Source organism: Felis catus, chromosome B2 (assembly GCF_018350175.1).
Source record: "Felis catus isolate Fca126 chromosome B2, F.catus_Fca126_mat1.0, whole genome shotgun sequence".
Taxonomy (NCBI): Eukaryota; Metazoa; Chordata; class Mammalia; order Carnivora; family Felidae; genus Felis; species Felis catus.
The window spans coordinates 50,268,649-50,288,709 of NC_058372.1; the positions used below are offsets into that span (position 1 = coordinate 50,268,649).

At 43.2% G+C, this 20,061-nt stretch overlaps 1 protein-coding gene across 3 annotated transcripts in view; it reads right to left on the minus strand.

Moving 5' to 3' along the window:
- Nucleotides 1-743: 743 nt before the first annotated feature.
- The window catches only part of LOC101084793 (glutathione S-transferase A4-like), a 30,503-nt gene continuing 11,185 nt past the window's right edge, over nucleotides 744-20,061 (minus strand). Inside the window, exons 5-9 of one of the 3 annotated variants that reach the window (XR_006597833.1) lie at nucleotides 19,581-19,712; nucleotides 4,860-4,912; nucleotides 3,361-3,380; nucleotides 1,543-1,671; nucleotides 744-879 (exon numbers count right to left, since the gene is read on the minus strand). Coding sequence is in view for 2 of the 3 variants with exons in the window: in XM_023254061.2 (XP_023109829.2) it covers nucleotides 18,247-18,369; nucleotides 19,581-19,712 (255 nt within the window). In the remaining variant the exon portion in view is untranslated. Of the gene's footprint in view, nucleotides 880-1,542; nucleotides 1,672-3,360; nucleotides 3,381-4,859; nucleotides 4,913-18,081; nucleotides 18,370-19,580; nucleotides 19,713-20,061 lie in introns of those variants that run through there. The other 2 variants (XM_045057648.1, XM_023254061.2) reach the window with 2 other exon arrangements.

The window sequence follows — 20,061 nt, forward strand, 5'->3', positions numbered from 1 at the left end:
TGCCCCAGCCCATAGTTTCCATTTAGCATGATTTCAGGTAGTTTGGATCTTGAAACATTCTCCTCTTACGTCCAAGGAGAAACATTAACTGAGATAAGCACCGTCTATAATGATGGAACCTTATTTCCTTAGTTTGCATGGCTGTCCTCTGAAGTGTGAGAGCCATGCCTTCGAGTAGGTCAATTCTTTTCTCCCTAACATCTCTCCATCTGTATCTTCCTCTTCATCACACTGCCCCCATCTCTGACTAGATACACCTCATCTGTCCACCCCCAAGACACTGCCACTTTCTCCCGAAGGGCAGCTGGTCTCATGTCTCCCTATTTCCCTATGCATGTTGCCACAGTATCTCCTGATGCATTGCTCTCACTGTGTTCCTCTTGGATCAAAGCCCCTGTGTGGTGCTCTGTCTGCAGGACCTACTCCAATGTCCAGTGTGGCTCTCAGAGCCTTCAGCAGCCCAGGCTCTAACTATGACCATGAAAGTCTGCCAAATAGAGAATTCTCGATTGGCTCCTGGTAAGTTGAAGTCTTGTTGGAAAATTAAAACTTGGGTATCAGTGGTGCAATTCTTCCTCACAGTCAGTTTTTATGAAATGCCTTGAGAGTCAGGGTGCTGCGTCAGTATTCAGGAAGGCTCACTGGAAGTGAAGGTAAAGGTTCAAGGGATGCCAGACGCTGTCTTTCTTTGTCCTCTATGTCCAGCACCCAAAGTGCTCAATGACTGTCCACTTACTTTTTTCAAACACGGGGAGATAACGATCTGTTACTTTCTCTTTGATCTGGGCAATCTTGGCCTCTTTCTGATCAGGTGGACACAGAGGCAAAACGAGGATCATTTCATTCAAATCTGCCATACCTTCTGTGTACATATCTGTCCTGAAAGACAAAATGACCGAATTGTCAAATGCCTTCTGCCTTGTTTTTAGAGTTGAAAAACATACAAGAACGGGCATCAGGAGGTAGCAAAGTATATCAGCTCCACTGGATTCAATTTTTAAATGTTTATTTATTTTGGGGAGAGAGAGAGAGAGAGAGAGAGAGAACAAGTGGAAGAGGGGCAGAGAGAGGTGGGAGAGAGGATCTGAAGCAGGCTCTGTGATGACAGCAGAGAGCCCAATGTGGGGCTTGATCATGACTGCGAGATCGTGACCTGAGCTGAAGTCAGATGCTTAACCGACTGAGCCACCCAGGCACCCCTGGATTCATTTTTATATGCCAGTCATTCAGCTCTGATTTTTACTTGATTTGACCATTTCATCCTGGAACAAGCCATCAAGGTACATATACATGTCTAAAATTGTCATTATACTCATGACCAAATAGAGGGACAGAGTCACAGACAAATCAGTGAAATCCTGCAAATACCCACTAGGACCATACCTAGGGTCTGCCACCTCTGCCATGGCTTATTTTGTGCACAAATGGAGCGTGACTCTATGTGGCTATGACTTGCCCCCTAAGTGATCTCCAGAGAGAGTCCCTGGAACAGCCATCTCAGTCATGTTCCCTTCCTCTCTCATCCTGTTACACCACACAGACCTGTTTATGTGCCCAACGTCAGCAGGTTTTCCAATTATTTTCCACAGCACAAGTTCCACACTCCGTCCATATGCAGTTGCCCAACTCTGGCCTTGTTTGCATTTCTCAAGTCTTCACCTAAAATATCCCCTGAAATGGTGAAATTCTTTTTAATTTTTTTTTTCAACTTTTATTTATTTTTGGGACAGAGAGAGACACAGCATGAACGGGGAAGGGGCAGAGAGAGAGGGAGACACAGAATCGGAAACAGGCTCCAGGCTCCGAGCCATCAGCCCAGAGCCTGACGCGGGGCTCGAACTCCCGGACCGCGAGATCGTGACCTGGCTGAAGTCGGACGCTTAACCGACTGCACCACCCAGGCGCCCTGAAATGGTGAAATTCTTAACACAGTTTCAACCAGTGCATCTTATAAGGGATCTCTTTTTCTTTTGTTTCAAACTGGCTTTTCTATCTTACTTATAAAAATACCGGTTCTGCTGAAATATATTCACATAATTGTCACCCTTTACAATGTATTTCTGTAGTTTTTAGTACATTGTGAAACCATCAACACATTCTAATTCCAGAACATTTTTATCACCCCCAAAACAATTCTGTGCCTGTGACAGCCACGCGCCATAATCTCATCCCTCCAGCCCCAGGCAACCACTCAACTACTTTCTGTTTCTGTTGATTTAAACATCTGGACATTTAATACAATTGAAATCATACAATATGTGGCCTTTTGTGTCTGGTTTCTTTCATATGGTATGTTTTCAAAACTCATCCTTGTTGCAGCAGGCATCAGTAATTTATTTTCTTTGTGGTTAAATAATATTCCATTGTATGGATATTCCACCTTTTGCTCATCTATCCATCGTTGATGGACATTTTATTTATTTCACCTTTGTGACTACTAAGAACAGTGCTGCTATAAATGTTTGTGAACAAGTTCTTGTGTGAATATTTTTTTTAATTCTCCTGGGTGCATATGCAGCAGTAGAATTACTGAAATATGACAACTATGTGTAATTTTTGTGTACTTGCTGAGAGTCCTTTATAAGATTTAAGTTTCAACCATGGGGTCCCATCACAACAGACAGGAGATTGCCCAGACAGCATATTGACTAAATCTGGCTGCTTCAGTCCTGTATCAAAGTGTTCAAAGTAACCGTGGCACCTTGAGGACCAGCCTCTGTTAACTTTTGTCAAATGGCCAGTTCAAGTAACTGACTGATAAGTTAGGGTCCTAGTCATTATAATTTCTGTAATTTCTGAAACTTGTAATTTCTTAATTTGTAATTCCTGAAACTTGAGAATCCAAAGGATCCTCCTTTGGATCCTTCCTTTCTCGAGCCTTATTCTCTAGACACTCAGACACTCGTCCCTTGTCTCTAGTTGTTGGCTATCTTCAGCTCCTAAGGCCTGAGTACATGAGTCATGTTGCACCATCCTCTTGGTTTCATAGTTCATCAGTTTTGGAAACCTCTGTCATTCTGCTATACCTCTAGACACACCCCCTTATATAACCACACTCACTTGAGCCCACACCAAGTTTACTATTTCCTCTCCCTGGTAGGTCTCTCCTGTGCTAGACCTCAGTTATACCACCAAGGCCTCTACTGCTGTTGGCCATAAAACCTGTGAGCACAGTCTTGTTCATTCAGGGAAGGAACTAGATTGTTCCTCTTAACTGTTGCTGAAAACCCAGAAAATGTACCAAACAGGGCTCTCTCCTTTATGTCTTTCCCTCAGAGGTCATATTTGGTGGCAATGTCGTTGAGAATAGCTCTGGTCTGTACCATCTTCATTCCATTGATTTCGACCATTGGCACTTACTGGAACTTACAGACTTCCATCTTTTGAAAAAAGAAAAAAAAGAGCAGAGTTAAATGTTTTATGGATTATACTCTTTTTGGATGAAAAAAAAGTTTGTGGAAATGACTAGAGATTTTTTTAAAAATGAAACTAAAATGACCTGCTAACACTTTAACAGAATGGCATTTTATTTTTAGGTTCCTAGAGTCCTTGTTTTTCCTCTCAGTCTTTTACTCTTTACCCTATTATTTCATTTATCTTTTGATTTCTCATCCAGGTCCATGAGAAGTCCCACATAATTTTGTGACAATTTATCTTCATGGAGACTTTAGGAAGATGTTGGAAGAGGGCTACAAGGCTGCCAACCAGATGTCATTTCAGATGGGAAGTTCCCAAGTAAGTCTGCAACAGCACTCCAGCCCGTCCTAAAGGTTAACTTGCTTTGAGTTAATACACTCCTTCCTTGCTGACCTAAGTCCCTGGATCTGTGACAGACTGGCCACGGGCCTTGAGGAGTGAGGGATCAGACCTTTCCCAGGCTGCAGAAGCCAGTGGGTTTGTTTGAAGATGCCTTGGCTTTCTGATTAACACAGCAATTTTTTTTTCAGAAAAATAATTTTTATTTTTTAGGTCATACAAATGATTTTACTAACCTCCCTTTGTGTATCTGTAGACCTTAACCTCCTCTGCAGAAAGAACAGCACTCCTGCGTATTATGAAACAGGAACTAGACCCGCTCACACAACTCTGAGCAGTGAGATGACATTTGCAGCTGGCATCAAGTCTGTGCGTAATCGAGAAATGTTGCAGACCGCTGCATTCCCTTTACTGATTAACTACCCTGACCCCCCTGAAAAATTCCTTTGGAAACCTTGAAGTCGGCTTTTGGACAAGAGTCTGCTTCTCCCCATGTGTCCAGCCTCCTGAATAAAGCTCATATTCCTTTCCAATCAAAACCCACCTCTTGAATATTGGCCTTTTGAATGACAGGCTTGGAGCTCATAAACAAAGCTCAGGTGTTCATGGCACTTAAATGAGTTTTGAAAGAGAGTTCTATGGAGGGGTTCCTTTCCCTGCTCTTCAAAATCTGCATTATTTGATAGGATATTAGCTTGCAATAACCCATCAGAGAAAAGAACTCACACAACTGCTGGCCTATTTCTACTCTTTTCATTCTACTGCATGTGTTTGAGAGTCTTTGCATGGGCAGGCTATGTGGGATCCTGAACTCAGCTCACTTGGGGGCAGAAAAGTTGGAGAGTGCAAGGGGAGGGCATTCACAGGACATGGTGGGGGGGGTAGGGGGGGATAGTTCCTTTAGCAAACACTCAGAGTTCAAGCCCACCCAGCCTTGAGTGAGGTGGAAGATCTGCCCAAGGAGCCCCGCCCCTTACCTTGGAGCCACTCCTCTTCCATTCCACCACCCCCAGCTCCCACCACACTCACAAGTAGGTGTTCAAACCCTAACTTATGACTTCTACCTGACCCCCTCATCCGAGGAATTAGATACCTGGTCTTACCATTCTTTAAGTTCCCCAAGTCTTCTTGGAGTTTCTATAAATTTCTCTTCGGACTGGAAAGCAGAAACAGTAAATGAGTTCTTGTTATTTCATTCCATAACATTATAGAACTTTGAAACCTGAATGGCGCTGTCTGGTACATACTATGGAGAAGGTAAGATTTCTGAGTGTGGCCAGGAATGCAGAGGAGCATGATCATGGCCATTTGGAAATTTAGATTAGACCCATCAAGACAACAGCATGGGCTGCAGCACGTAACAGCTTATTCTTGTCAGTTCAATTGACCTCCACCCGCTTGGCGATGGGGTTGTCATTGGCAAAGATTAGGTTGTGATTGGGAAGGGGGATGTCATTTTGGAGGAAGGAACTGAGGAGTCCTTCTAGTTATGAGTTTAATATCTCAGAAAAGCCAGTCTCACCACATGAGACAGACAGGACATTGCGTGTGCCCCAGTGTGGGCTATGCCACTGGGAGCCGTGGACCAACTCAGATGTTGCCACCAGGGGCCTCTGAGGCCATTTATATCACTACATTCCATTTTATATTGAAAGAAAGAAAGAAAGAAAGAAAGAAAGAAAGAAAGAAAGAAAGAAAGAAAGAAAGAAAGAAGGAAGGAAGGAAGGAAGGAAGGAAGGAAGGAAGGAAGGAAGGAAGGAAGGAAGGAAGGAAGGAAGGAAGGAGAAAGAAAGAAAGAAGGAAGGGAGGAAAGGAAGGAAGGAAGGAAGGAAGGAAGGAAGGAAGGAAGGAAGGAAGGAAGAAAAGAAAGAAAGAAAGAAAGAAAGAAAGAAAGAAAGAAAGAAAGAAAGAAAGACAGACAAAAGTATCACCTGGAGAACTTGTAGAAGCACAGATCCTGGGCCTCCTTGAGGCGAGATTCTCATTTAGTTGGCTCAGATGGAGTTCAGGAATTTGCACTTCTACCCAGCCTTTCCACCTCTGGGTATATACTCAAAAGAATTGAAAGCAGGGTCTTGAAGAACTACTTGTATGCCCACGTTTATAGGAACAGTATTCACAACAGCCAACAGGTGGAAGCACCCAATGTTCACTCAGAGATGAATGAACAAACAAAATATGCTGTGCACACCCAATAGAATATTGTCTAGCCTCAGAAAAGAAGGAGATTCTGACACATGCTACAGCATGGATGAACCTTGAGGACATTATGCTAAATGAAAGAAGCCAGACACCAAAAAAGGCAGGTACTGTATGATTCCATTTACATGAGATGCCTAGGGTAGCCAAATTCAGAGAGACAGTGGTTGCTCAGGGTGGGGGAGAGGAGAATGGAGAGTTGTTTCACAGGTACAGAGGTTCAGTTTTGCAAGATTAAAAGGAGTTCTGGAGATGAAAGCTGGTGACGGTTACACAACAATGTGAATGTGCTTAATGCCACTCAACTGTACACTCAGAAATCAGTAAGATAGTAAAGTTTATGTTATACGTATTTTGGCAATCAATCAGTCAATCAATCGATAGCATTCTAAGCTCCCTGATGGAAACGCGGCTGGCCAATGAACGCACACAGTGGAGCAGCCTTACAAAGAGGACTCCACCAGCCATAAAAACATTGGCTCTATACAGATTAGCTCTTGGGGATATCAGCTTCCCTCTTTATCACTTGGTAACTTGGTGTTTGCTCTCAATAGAGCAAATCTCTTAATCTCTCTGGGTCTTTGTTTTCACATCCATAAAATGGATGAGAGCCTGGACCAGGTGATCCCTGTTTCCTTTGGACTAGGTGAGTGCATTCTTCAAATCTAAAAGTGCTTCCAGGAAAGAGCTCCAGTCAGCAGATGGAAAGCCTGTGCAGTATATACAGTGTGGGTCTAGGACAGTCCAGACTTAGTCTACAGGGAAGAAACAAATTCTTTAGGAAAACTTGGTTCAGTCAGGTTCTGAAGGTTTTGGATCATGTTCAACATGCCTGGAATCTGACGGGTGGTCACTGGAATCTCTGATTTCAATGTTTGGTCATCTCCAGAAATGTAGAAGTTTAGTACAGAAGGAAAGCTACAAAAATGACCATGGAAGCCATCAAATTACCATTAAGGAGACTTTTATCCAACATTTTTAGAGACATATACTAAGGCAAAAGCCAACAATGGCCTCATTTGATCACTTTTTCCCATTATGTTTAAAATTCAACTTGTCTGCTCATATTACAACAGGAACAAAAAATTCCAAATTCATTTCAATGAAGCGAGTGTTTATTTCAATACATCTTCCCTCTGCTACAGCCTTCTACTTTGAACACAAACCATTTGAAACTCATCAACAATCAAGTTGCGCCTCTGTTAAAGCCCAGATGGCTTTAGGTTAAGATTAACCATCGGATCTCTGCACACCAGGTCTGAAGCACTGTGAAGAGGGCCTCTGTCCCTCCTTAGAACATGCCTGGAATTATACAGAGGGTAAAAGTGGCCTACTGGCACAGAAGGAGTATGTTGGTAATGATGAGCAATGCAAACCTATGGAGACAAATATCTGTCTGGACAAAAATACAGCCAGCTGAAAGCCAAAAACCACAACCAAAACCTTAAATGAGGAAAAGCAAGCAGATATAATTTTAATTTTGTTAATTTTAATTTTTAAAAAAATTTTTAATTTTTATCTTTTTTTAATTTTAATTTTAGTTAACATGCAGTTTTTTATTAGTCTCAGGTATACAAATAGAATTCAATAATTCCATATATTACCCAGTGCTCATAGCAGATGTAACTTTTAAATCCCACCTCCTCTTTCTTATTATTGTGAAACATTGTTTCCTTAACTGCAATGAGACCCCTACACTGCATGTGCAACAGTAATGGTTGGGGCTAGGGCTTGCTGCTAATTTGACTTTAAAATCCAAGTGAACTTTCAGGGCACCTGGGTGGCTCAGTCAGTGAAGTATCTGACTCTTGATTTTGGCTCAGGCCATGATCTCACAGTTGGTCAGACTCTGTGCTCACAGCTGGAGCCTGCCTGGGATTCTTTCTCATTCTCTCTCTGCCCCTCCCCTGACTCACTCTGTCTCTCTGTGAAAATAAATAAATAAACATTGAAAAAAAATCTTATTAAACTTTAGAGGCAACACACTTCATAAAATTGGTACTTCTTTGCCTTTTTGATTATTCAGCCATATCAGATATACATAAAGCTTGTGTAATAAACCTAGTAAAAATAACTATTGTTTGGATACAGCTATTTAGAAAAATTCAACTTCCCCTCTCACTGAGCTACCAACAGGCAAAGATCATTTGAACAGAATGTGCCTTCTTCTGCTGACCTCTAGTGATGTCAACAGTAGTGCTTCAAGGAGCAAACAAAAGTGGAAATGCAAAGGGAGAAAAAGTATGAGGTGTTTGTGGAATGCATGGAATTTATAATGCCCCAAACATGTTTTTGTTAGACATGCAATTTATACCACCAAAATGAGGGGTGCCTAGGTGGCTCAGTTGGTTAAGCGTCTGACTCTTGGTTTTGGCTCAGGTCATGATCTCACAGTTTGTGAGTTTGAGCCCGGTGTCTGGCTCTGGGCTGCCAGGGCAGAGCCTGCTTGGGATTCTCTGTCTCCCTCCCTCTCTCCCCACCCCTCCCCCACTAGCGCTAAATAAACAAACAAACAAACAAAAAATGATGAAAACTCATCCACTGGTGATGGTTAAATACTGCTTCCTCTCAAACAAAAAGTTGCCACAGCTGCCCATACCAACCATATGATTACCACACTTTGCTTGTAAGCAACTTGAGTAAAAGATCTCATCCTAAATTTGCAACCCGGGAACTGCCACAATCAGAGCTGAATTCACAGCAGCCAAGTAATGGAAGCCACGTGAGGATGGCCCAGGTGTGTATGGAATTGTTCACATCTGATTCTCTGGAGTTGATACCGGAAAAGGGTAGAGACTCAAGGACAGGTGGGCCGTGCCTGCCAAGGCTCTGGTTATCAAAAGATAACTAAAGCCAACCAAGGACGTTGGGCAAGCAGATGCATTCTGTCCCGGAAACTCTCTCTGTGGTACTGAGTTTACAGATAAGGAGACAGGCTTAGAAAGAAAACTTGCTTAGTCACGGGGTTAGCACAGCCAGCCCCAGATCTTTCTGATGCCAAAGTCAATGCTATTTTCACCATCTGCCTGTCACCCAGAGTGGAAAGAAGGAAGCAAACCATGATCTGGGGCTTGAAAACATGAACCAAAGACACCACCACTGGAAGCAATTGAGGGTCTGAAACCTAAAGCAGGCGGCAAAGGAGGTGGGAAACCGTCAGAGCAGCCTAGTACTTTGACTCCTGCATAGTGTTGCCAGATAAAATACAGGACATATGTAACATTTGGAACATACTTATACCAAAAAACTATTCATTGCTTATCTGCAACACAAATGTAACTAGACATCTTGTATTTTTATTTGGTAAATTAGCAACCCTATTTCTGAATGCCTTTTGTATCTGGTTTGAGTTGGAGACAAGGCCTTGAGGTTGTTCTTATTAAGTAAATGTTTGATTACACCCATGGTATAGACAGCAAGTAGGGGATGAAAGGAAATAGAACATTCTCACACCTGGGAAGGATAGCATTCTACATGTGGAGCCAAGACTGTGTTTGTTTGGAAAGACAAGTATTAGTACAAGGCCATGTCAAAAACTTTAGTGAGCAGGGGCACCTGGGTGGCTCAGTTGGTTAAGCGTCCAACTTCAGCTCAGGTCATGATCTCACAGCTCGTGAATTCGAGCCCTGCATCAGGCTCTGTGCTAACAGTTCAGAGCCTGCAGCCTGCTTCAGATTCCCTCCCTCTCTCTCTCTGCCCTTCCCCTGCTTGCACTCTGTCTCTCACTGTCTCTCAAAAATAAAAAAACATTAAAAAAAAAAAACTTCAGTGGGCACACAGATCACCCAGGATCTGGTTAAAATCCAGATTCTCATTCAGTGGGTCTTGGGTAGGACCCAAGACTCTGCATTTCTAACATGTTTCCAGGTGCTATCTATAGTGCTAGTCTGGTTCCATACTTTAAGTAGGAAGTGTAAACCATGTAAGCTGAACGAGGAGTTCAGACACAAGTGCCCTCTACAGATGGAGCCTTCCACACTAGGATGGGGGACACAGGCACTGGGGAACAGCCACTGAAGTGCCACTGGAATCTCTGCTTCAGACACAACAGTCTAGAGTATGTCTGTTATTTTCTGCTGCTGTTACAGTCCAGCTGTGGGCTTAATTGTTTACTTTTGGCAAAAGACCTACAAGAACTGTTGACCTTGGAGGTTTTATCTCTTTTCTATCAATGGAAAGGTTTCTACAGTGGTTGGGCTGGCCTTGAGGTTTTGAGGGGTTATTTTTGTCAAAAGATGAGGGTCTAATCTTTCCAAATCAAAGGAAGTCCTTTCCCACAATCTCACTTTTCATAGTTTCGTTGTTTTTGACATAGGGAGCGGCACCAATTGTGGGGCCAGACCCAGAGAGGCTGGTAAGAAGCCAGCTGTACCAGGACTGAGCCAGCATCTGGGAGCAGAGAGGTTTCCCCACCCAACATCAGCAATGATGATGCTACAGAGTGTAACTCTGTTCTGGATTCCAAGGCCTCCCACCTCATATTTGGCAAACTCGAAAACAGATATTGGCTTTGGGGTTATCAGAAAAATCTCTACTTCTCCTTTCTGCGTTTGGAAAGAAGGAGAAAAACCGCAATGCATCAAGGGGCTGCTATGTGCAGGCATTGTGCCTAAATCTGTCACTGGATTCACACACATATAAACACACACACACACACACACACACACACACACACACACACACACCCATGTCAAAGTAAGAGGCAGAAAGCAGCTGGTTTTTAATTTCTGTTGAATTCATTTCATTTGTGAGAATAAATATCTATCTTTAGAGTCTACAGATGGACACACTCTCCAAATCTTTTTGCTTTTGTTGATGTGGATGTCCTGATTAAACAGAAAATTTGATTTTGGAAATTGGTCAGGTAGGGTATAATCTTACATGAGAAAAAGACTTTGCAATTCCATTCCCTAGAAGAGACTGGGGCTGCCCGCCTATTCAAGGGGACCTGTCTCTGGAGGCATCATCCAATTTAATTTAACTCCAGCATCTCTTCTAGTCCCTTGACTCTTGTTGGCTTCTTTCACACTTGACCAGATGCTTTATGACTATATAAAGCTGTTCTCTATGATGCCTTCTGGGAATAAGAAATACAACTAAATTATAGTTTTTAATTTGGCCACAAAGACCCAAAAGGAAAAACAATCAAATTAACTAGATTCTTGAATTCTTTTGCAGTTGTAAAGAGACAACAGGGGCCTTCAGACTTTGGGGAAATAGCAGCTACTTCTAGGTATGTATTACAGGCCTGTGAAGAGGTGATCCGGCTTTAAGTAGAACCTGAGAGTTCTCCACACACCCCTTTCCACTGGACTGGTTTCCCAGGTATGCACAGTCTAATAACAATGGCGGTCCTTCCTGCCCCTGCCCTTCCCCTGCTAGTGAGACTGACAATATAAGGTGTTTTTGAAGATTAAGTAACAGATAAAAACTGCCTTGCATGAAGCTAGACACAAGGAAGGCACTCAAAGACAGTAGCCATTATGATGACTGCATCAATATAAATAGCAGAGATTATGGGAAGAGAATTTAAAAGCACTGAGGAGAGAAAATAAAAAGTGGAGATGAGAGAGGAAAGTCAATTGCCTCCTCGAATGGCTGCTGTCTCAGGTAGTTAGAAATCTAGACAAGAAGCCAACCTCAGTCTACCAGGCAGGTCTTGGGGGATACCACCAGGGAGAATGGGGCCACATACACCCACCACCCAGGATGCCCATAGTTAGGTACCATCACTACCAGAAAAACAAAATAGAATTGCCTCTCTGGCCCCTTCTGGGGTCACTGGCCTGGTGGACCTGGCTTGTTAGAATGCTCTCACCAGAAGGCTTGTCTGAGCAAGGGTATCCCTGCAGGACTGGATTCCTTGATGGTATTAGAGGCCATGCAGGGAAATAAGATGAAGTAATCTCTCCCCAACCAGGGTCTGGATCTTTTTAAAGCCTTATATTTTATAATCATTTGCTCTCAACCCTGGAAAAGGAAGGCACCTTGGGCCTGGGATGGGCAGGCCTGGCTCTTACACTAGTCCTGGTCCTGTCTCTGGGAACCTGGGTCCTTTGGCTTCTCAGGGCCTGTTTCCTTGCTGTACAATCTCAAATGACCCTATGTCTCCTGAAAAGTTGTCTGAAGGATTAAATCACATAATGAATGTAAAGCACGTAGAAGAGAGCCTGGTCCGTAGAAAATGCCCAGTAAATGTTACTTTTCACTCATGACAGTTGTCTAAGGCAATCTCTGTGCTGTGTAGTTTCACTATGAAGGACCTTTGATCCCTGATATATCCACACCTGTTTCCTGATACCTGAAATTCCTCTTAGAAGGGACAAATTTTTTACAATTAAGTACGAGGTAGAGCATACAAATTGTGCAGAGGGAGGTTACATAAAGCTGAGAACTAGTTGTGGAGGGGAAGAGTGTTGTGGCCAGAGAAGCCAGAAAGAACAGGATCCCAGCCTGCTTCTCAGACAAAGATGGCGGCGTCTTGTATGATCATGAGCCCAGGGTCTGTGTATCAGCAATTCAGGTCCTAAAATACAGTCGTGTAAATGTGCCTCCAGAGGTAATACAACAGGAGAAAACTTCCTTTCATGAAAAATACACAAGACAGCCTTTAAAAGAATGAAATTCTGACACATGGATGAACCTTGAAACCAAACACAAAAGGACAAATATCGTATGACTCCACTTATTTGAGGTACCTAGAGTAGGCAAATTCATGGAGACAGAAAATAGAACAGTGTTTAACAGGGGCTGGCCTGATGGGGCGGGGAGGGAGGGGGGATAGGAATTTATTATTTAATGGGTATACAGTTTCAGTTTGGCATGATAAAAAATTTTTTTTTTTATTTTTTTTTTTAACATTTATTTATTTTTGAGACAGAGAGAGACAGAGCATGAATGGGGGAGGGGCAGAGAGAGAAGGAGACACAGAATCGGAAACAGGCTCCAGGCTCCGAGCCATCAGCCCAGAGCCTGACGCGGGGCTCGAACTCACAGACCGCGAGATCGTGACCTGGCTGAAGTCGGACGCTTAACCGACTGCGCCACCCAGGCGCCCCTAAAAAATTTTTTTAATTATTTTTATGTTTATTTATTCATTCTGAGAGAGAGAAAGAAAGAAGAAAACAGAAGCAGGCGAGGGGCAAAGAGAAGGAGAGACAGAATCCCAAGCAGGTTCTGCACTGTCAGAGCAGACCCCGATGCAAGGCTCAAACTCATAAACTGTGAGATCAGGACCTGAGCTGAGATCAAGAGTCAAATGCTTAACCAACTGTGCCACCCAGGCTCCCCAGGATGATGAAAAATTTTAGATATGGATAATGGTGATGGTTACACAACTATGTAAACGTGTTCAGTGCCACTGAAATGTACACTTAAAAATGGTTAAAATGGTAAATTTTATGTTATGCATATTTTACCACAATAAAACACACCCAGGAGACATATATACAAACCAGAGATACCTGTTACTTTACAAGAAGAAAATTATTTCCCGGAGGATCTGAAGGTTCCTGATAACTGGCCAACACACCCACACCCAGAGGGGGGAAAAGAAGTCTATAAACGAAGCTCTGATGAAAGCATAACCCAAAGTAGGAAAGTGGGCTGATGTTGAGAGCCGGTTTGACTCATGACACTATGAACTCAGAGTCCACCACCTGCACTCCCCAGGGCAATTTCCCAACCTTTCACAAACCAGTAGAGAGAAGAAATGGTGGTATTTGTAAGCCCTGGAGGTAAACCACCACATGGCTCCAGCAGCCCCAAGGACTGAGCTGATTAATTCCTGGCTTCTTGCAACCCATCCAGGACACACAGATTGGGAAGCTCTGTGCCCAGGGGGCCCAGAATAGTCATGTTCAAGTGTTGGAACAGTGTGTGAATTCCTGTTCTATGCACACTGCTAAGTGAATTATATATAAAACTGCTAAGTGAATTATAACTCACTTTTGCATTAAATCCTGTTTCCTTGAGGTTACACCTCAGCATCCTTAATTGACTTAGTGTCTGAGGTTTCCTCACGGGACCTTGACATTCTCTCTTTCCCCAGTGATGTCTGTACTACCTTACTTCATTCACTGTTGAGAGAAGGAGATACTGATTCGGGTAGGACAACCTCTCACTGAAAAGGGCAGGTCTGCTGGACCTTTCTGCAGGAAGAGACAGTCACAGGAAGATGACCCAGGATTATTACCTTTGGCATTGGGGGTTCATGCCAGTTCTATCTTGGAGAAGCGAATGGGCTGTGACAGAAAGATTAGGGATGGCCTGGCACTGGAATGGGGGCAGCCTTTGACTGGGACAAAGAAACTTTGTGGAATGGGAGCATTCTATGACTAGAGTGAGGTGATGTTTGCAAGATTATATACGCTAACTAAAACTCATTGAACATTTCATATACAGTATCCCCAGCACTGCTTCCTATTAAAATACAGAAATGTGACACTTGTAAGAACAAAAACAATGGACATTGAGCTGTAAATGTAAGATTTGCCTCCTTCACTGTTTGCTTTACTTCCATAAAAAGCTTTACAAAAATAATAACAAAGAAAGAAAGAAAGAAAGAAAGAAAGAAAGAAAGAAAGAAAGAAAGAAAGAAAGAAAGAAAGAAAGAAAGAAAGAAAGAAAGAAAGAATCGGTTGCCTGGGTGGCTCAGTTGGTTGAGCATCTGACTCTTGATTTTAGCTCAGGTCATGATCTCATGGTCATGGGATCGAGCCTCACTTTGGGCTCCATGATGGGGTTGGAGGCTGCTTAAGATTCTCTCTCTTCCCTCTGTCCCTCTCTCCCACTCACCCACTGTCTCTCTCTAAAATAAAAAAATTAAAAAAATCATCAAGTTCCAGTAGTGTTACAATCTGAAAGAAAGAAGCTTTATCCTTGCAAGGTTTTGGGGAGGGTCCAATAGATACTGGATGGAAAGGGCCATGGGAAAAAAACAAAAACCAGAAAGTACAATTTACTGATTCAGCATTGTAATGGCTACTGAGGGCGAGGCATGGGAACACTGTGTCCAAATCTGCCATTCCTTAAGCAATCAGGAAAGACTATCTCCTACCTCTCCTCAATCTCGCAAAACGAACACCAGGCTCCTGCCAGTCTATTTAAAAGACCATGGATCCATGGTCTGGGCTACAGTTCAGCCACTCATCAGCTTGCGATCTTAAATGAATTTGCCTCCTCTCTGTGGGTCTAATTTTTCCCATCTCTAAAGCTGGAAGGTAATTCCTACTGGTAGCACAACACAGTGGGAGCCTTGTGTATGGGGTAACAGACTTGCTGAGCCTCACTTTCCCTCTCTGTAGACTGGGGAGATAGTAAACCTTTGTGGGTGTGTCTGCCCAGCATGTCTCCCCTCTCCTCCTTGCAATACCAGCCCACTCCTTTAAGGAACCTCCTTTGCCTCCTCCCTGTGGTTCCACTGTGGCTGCAGCATTGCCAGCCCCAGGGCCCACCTGGGATGAGGATGAGCCAATCACAGAACCTCGGAAGAGCCTAAGACCAACACAGAGTGAAATATGGGCAATCCTGATGGTCTGAAAGTCTCTGGATTCATACTTGTTCTTTCAGATGTATGAGCTAATAAACCTCCTTCTTTGCTTAAAAACTACAAGTACACCCTCTGACATGCCCCTGCCCCAAATGAAAAAATCCAAAAACCAAAAAAAAAAACCCCTTTCTCCCAATTTTACAAGCTAATGGAAACAACCATCTCTGGCTGTGTCTTTTTGCCCTCTGGACCTATCAGAGAAACTCATGCAGCAATCCCATGCTGCAAAGTCCAAGCTGGAGTCCAAAGGGAGGATTAATGATCAACATCCAGTTAGGAAGGGTCATTATGGGGTCACTGCCCAGGTTTTAATTCTTTGTATGCTGAGGTCTAAGCAAACAAAGCAAATAGGCTTTAACTGAAATAGGACAGATTCATAGTCACCAAGGAAAGAAATTCTCACCTTTCAGAGGGCTAACCTTTTGAAATGGGCAAAGAAAGATGGTTAGAGGGTCTTCATCCCAGAATCTTTTGGAAGAGAAGACCAAGGACCTTTGAAGCCCTATACCTCCCTTTCTATGGGTATACTGAGCTGACTGTCTTCACTTGCCCATCTTTTTCTGTCCAAAGCTACGACTCCCTAGTGATGGAAGAGAAGTGGGGCCTTGAATGTTGCTGACTGCTATAGGGTCTCTGAGGCTCACTTCCTTGGACACCCAGAGTTACCTCTACTAGTTTGGGTAGCTAGGCAGTTGGCCCAAAGAGAGCCCTATAGGGAAGGATGAAGGGATAAAGACTATTACAAGAAAGACAGCAACTTTTATGTATTATAATGAATCATTCTCTGGCACTGGTTGGATGTGCCTTTGTTAGTTGCCTTTAGGGTGTGCTCAGAGAATGTGCCGGGTTGGGGTCAGACCTAGGATTTGTTTTCATAACCCAGGAAGTAGGACCCTGGGCAACACAGGCTTAAGGCTTTGGGAACTCAACCACATGGTGCTTGGTTCTCAAGGGAGACATCAGGGCAGGGAGTGAGGACCCAGGAAGTGCTTGTTTTTAAGAACAATCCAGAGAGGGGAGGATTTTATTTTTCACTGTGTAAGCCTTCTAAACTATTTGAATTATTTACCAAGACCATGTGATTATAACAAAAAGAGATTGGCTTACCATTTTGAATCATGAAAAAATAAGTTCTTTTCCTTTCCTTACTTAATTTCTGTCAGGTCAGACTCTTGGCTTTGGCGGAGGTCAGAGGAAAAAGTCATCCCACAGAGAGAAGGGCAGAGTTTCCCTGTGAGAAGTCTTTTCTCCCACTCTGATTCATCATCTGGTAGTGACCATGGCCTTGCCAGAGTGGGGAATGAGACAGGGCAATTAGCTAAATGAGAATCCCCAGGTTGGGATTTGACTACTTTGGGGGCAAGAGCTCAGGTCATACACAGGCTGGGCTGGGGGATGCTGAATGGTCTACATGGTTATAACTCTGTTGACCAATCTGTCATCTGAGTTGGGGAGGTAAAATGGAGAGGTGAGGTACAGTGTAGGGATGGTGAGGTACAGTGTAGGGATGCCCTGTGGTGCCCTTCAGGTGGCATGAAGTCTGGTGAGCCATTAAGTCATTTCACAAGTAAGGACATGTACCTGGATACATACTCAGAAGCTGATCAAGTGTGTGGCTTGGGCAGGATGGCCCAGCAGCAGTTTAGAGCTGGTAGAGTCATGTACCTCAAAGCATTGACAGAAGCCCTGCTCCAGACCACAGACCACCCATTGGAAAGCACCACCGTGCCTGTAAGATCACCCTGGACAGCTGCTCCATCCCCCACCAAACAGGGCCATGATGTGGAGCTGAGTTCCAAATACCCAACTTGGGAATGCAGTAGATACACTTAAAGCATGTTTATCAAGGACAGGGAATCTTTGGGTCAGTTTGTACAAATATTCATCGGTTACATCTTAATCTTAGTGTTACTTGGAATTGTTTCAGCAAAGCAAAACCCAGACTAAGGAGGCTCTGTTAGGGGGAATAAGGTTGTCTAATTGTCCAAGTTCTTTTTGGGGCCACAGAATGATGTTCCCTGGACATTCTCTGTCCCCCATCCTTCCTCTTAGGATTCACTAGCATCAGCCATCATGTCACTCCTGATTTGTCATTTGCCACTTTTTATCTAACCCAAGTACTCAGCGTCAGTGTGGGTGTTGGAGAGATCCTGGCCCCCAAAACTCTCTGTTCACTCTTCCAACAGTGGTCCTGATCTTGGTACAGACAGCGAGAACAGTGCCTTATGTAGGCCGCTGCCCTAAATACACACTGCCTCTTATTTAAAAAAAAAAACATTTTTTTAACATTTATTTATTTTTTTAGAGACAGAGTATGAGCGGTAGAGGGGCAGAGAAAGAGGGAGTCAAAGATTCAGAACTAAGCTCTAGGCTCTGAGGTGTCAGCACAGAGCCTGACGCAGAGCTCGAACTCATGAACTGCGAGATCATGACCTGAGCTGAAGTCGGATGCTCAACCAACTGAAACATCCAGGCGCCCCATACTGCCTCCTATTTATTTACACACAACACTGATTTCATAAAGGTTGTAACCATCATCCACAATCGACAAGCTTAAAAAAATTTCACACATCAGAATGGTTTCGTATTGCATTTAATCAGTGTTTGCTGTTCCTAGTAGTATGGTTTTGTTCTTTTCAGACACTTTACTCCTAGAATCTATAGTTTGCTTCAGTTTGCAGCGGCCCGTACTGATCCTGCGACTGGATCATGGCTGTTTGCCACTGTAAGACCTACTTTCATCAGAACTGCAGGATGCCCCTGACTACCTCCACATAGTGGCTATCTGGGGGTGGCTTCCTCGGACTCCCAGGCTGCAGGAACTTCTTAATTGTAGGGATGTTGCTGATTCTTGCTTTAAATGCCTGAAATGAGAACCAGTAAAATGAAAGCCTCCATAGCAGCCACAACCTTTAAGAAAATCATAACTTTGTCATGGGAGGAGAGTGCTTAGGCGGCCAGCTTATGGAGCTCAGTGTGTTGAATCTGAATTAATTCTTAAGGCCTGTTTGCTGGATGTTCCCAGGATGGTAATACAATTGCTAGTATGTTTAGCCTGAATACACTGTTTTGTTAAACAATCATTCGGGTGCATGTGTGGCTCAGTCAGTGTGTCCGACTCTTGATTTCAGCTCAGGTCATAAACCCAGGGTCGTGAGATGGAGCCCCCATGTTGGGCCCCATGCTGGGCATGGAGCCTGCTTAAGATTCTCTCTGTCCCTCTCTCTCTCTCTCTCTCTCTGCCCCTCCCCACCACCCCCCCACACACACTCTCTCTCAAAAATTGAAAAAATAAAAAATCATTGTCTCAAAGAGGTTCATATTAAAAACTCTAAAAAATTCATACTCTTTGACCTACTGATTCCTGTTCTAGGAATTTCTTATAAGGGTGAGCAAAGAAATAACATAACGTATGAGCGAAGAAATAACGATAAGAACGTTAGCACAGTGAAAAGTCAGAAATAACCTATATTTCCAAGAACAGAAAACTGGTTATATAAACTATGGTACATCCCTACAAAGTATACAGTTCAGTAATTTAAAATGATATAATATGTAAGAAGAAGAGGAAGACCCCTGTATTGACAGGGAAAGAGCTCTAGAATGCACTATTTAGTTTAAAGGGAAAAAAGGGGAGGGGCAAAAAAAGAGAGGGAGAGAGAGAATCCCAAGCATTAGCAGTTGGCAGCATGGAGCCCAATGTGAGGCTTGATCTCATGAACTGCGAAATCATGATCTGAGCTGAAATCAAGAATCAGATGCCTGGGGTCCCTGGGTGACTCAGTCAGTTAGGCCTCGGAGTTCAGGCCAGGTCATGATCTCACAGCTCATGAATTTGAGCCCCGCATCAGGCTCTGTGCTGACAGGCCAGAGCCTAGAGCCTGCTTCCGATTCTGTGTCTCCCTCTCTCTCTGCCCCTCCCCTACTCATCCTCTGTCTCTCTCTGAAAAATAAATAAACATTAAAAAAAATTTTTTTAGCAGTCTTCTTTTAAGATAACCTGGAGATGCATTTTGTTTTAGTCTTTGTTTCTATTCACTTTTTCTTGGGCTTCATGTGGATATTAATACACTACCTTCAGTAGAGGGAAGTCAGAAAGAACAGAAGCATCGAGTTCTTCCACCATTAAAATAGCTTCCAACAGTTGTATGTCTGCCCAACTGAATTTGTTGCCAACGAGAAAATCCTCTCCGTGGTCATTCAAAATCTGCAGAAAGAAAGATGACAAAGAATATCATATAAAAGTAAAGACTATTTTGCCTGGCTAAACACTTATAAAAGCAGGGACTCTCTTGTAAAGATCATATGTACTAAAGAATCTTTTTCTTGATAATCTCCAAGAATGTTAGAAAGAGTCAGATGAAACCAACTCTTAAACACTCTTAAACCTGCTGCAAACTGGCACAATATTGTTGGAAAGTTGTCAGTGATTATCAAGATATTTGGAGTAGTAAAGTGTTAGAACGGAGTTCTCTCTTAAAAGCTTAGAGCTGGTTAAGTAAAACTGAACCCACTAGTATAGGGAGACACTAAGGTCATGATTAACTAGAATCTGG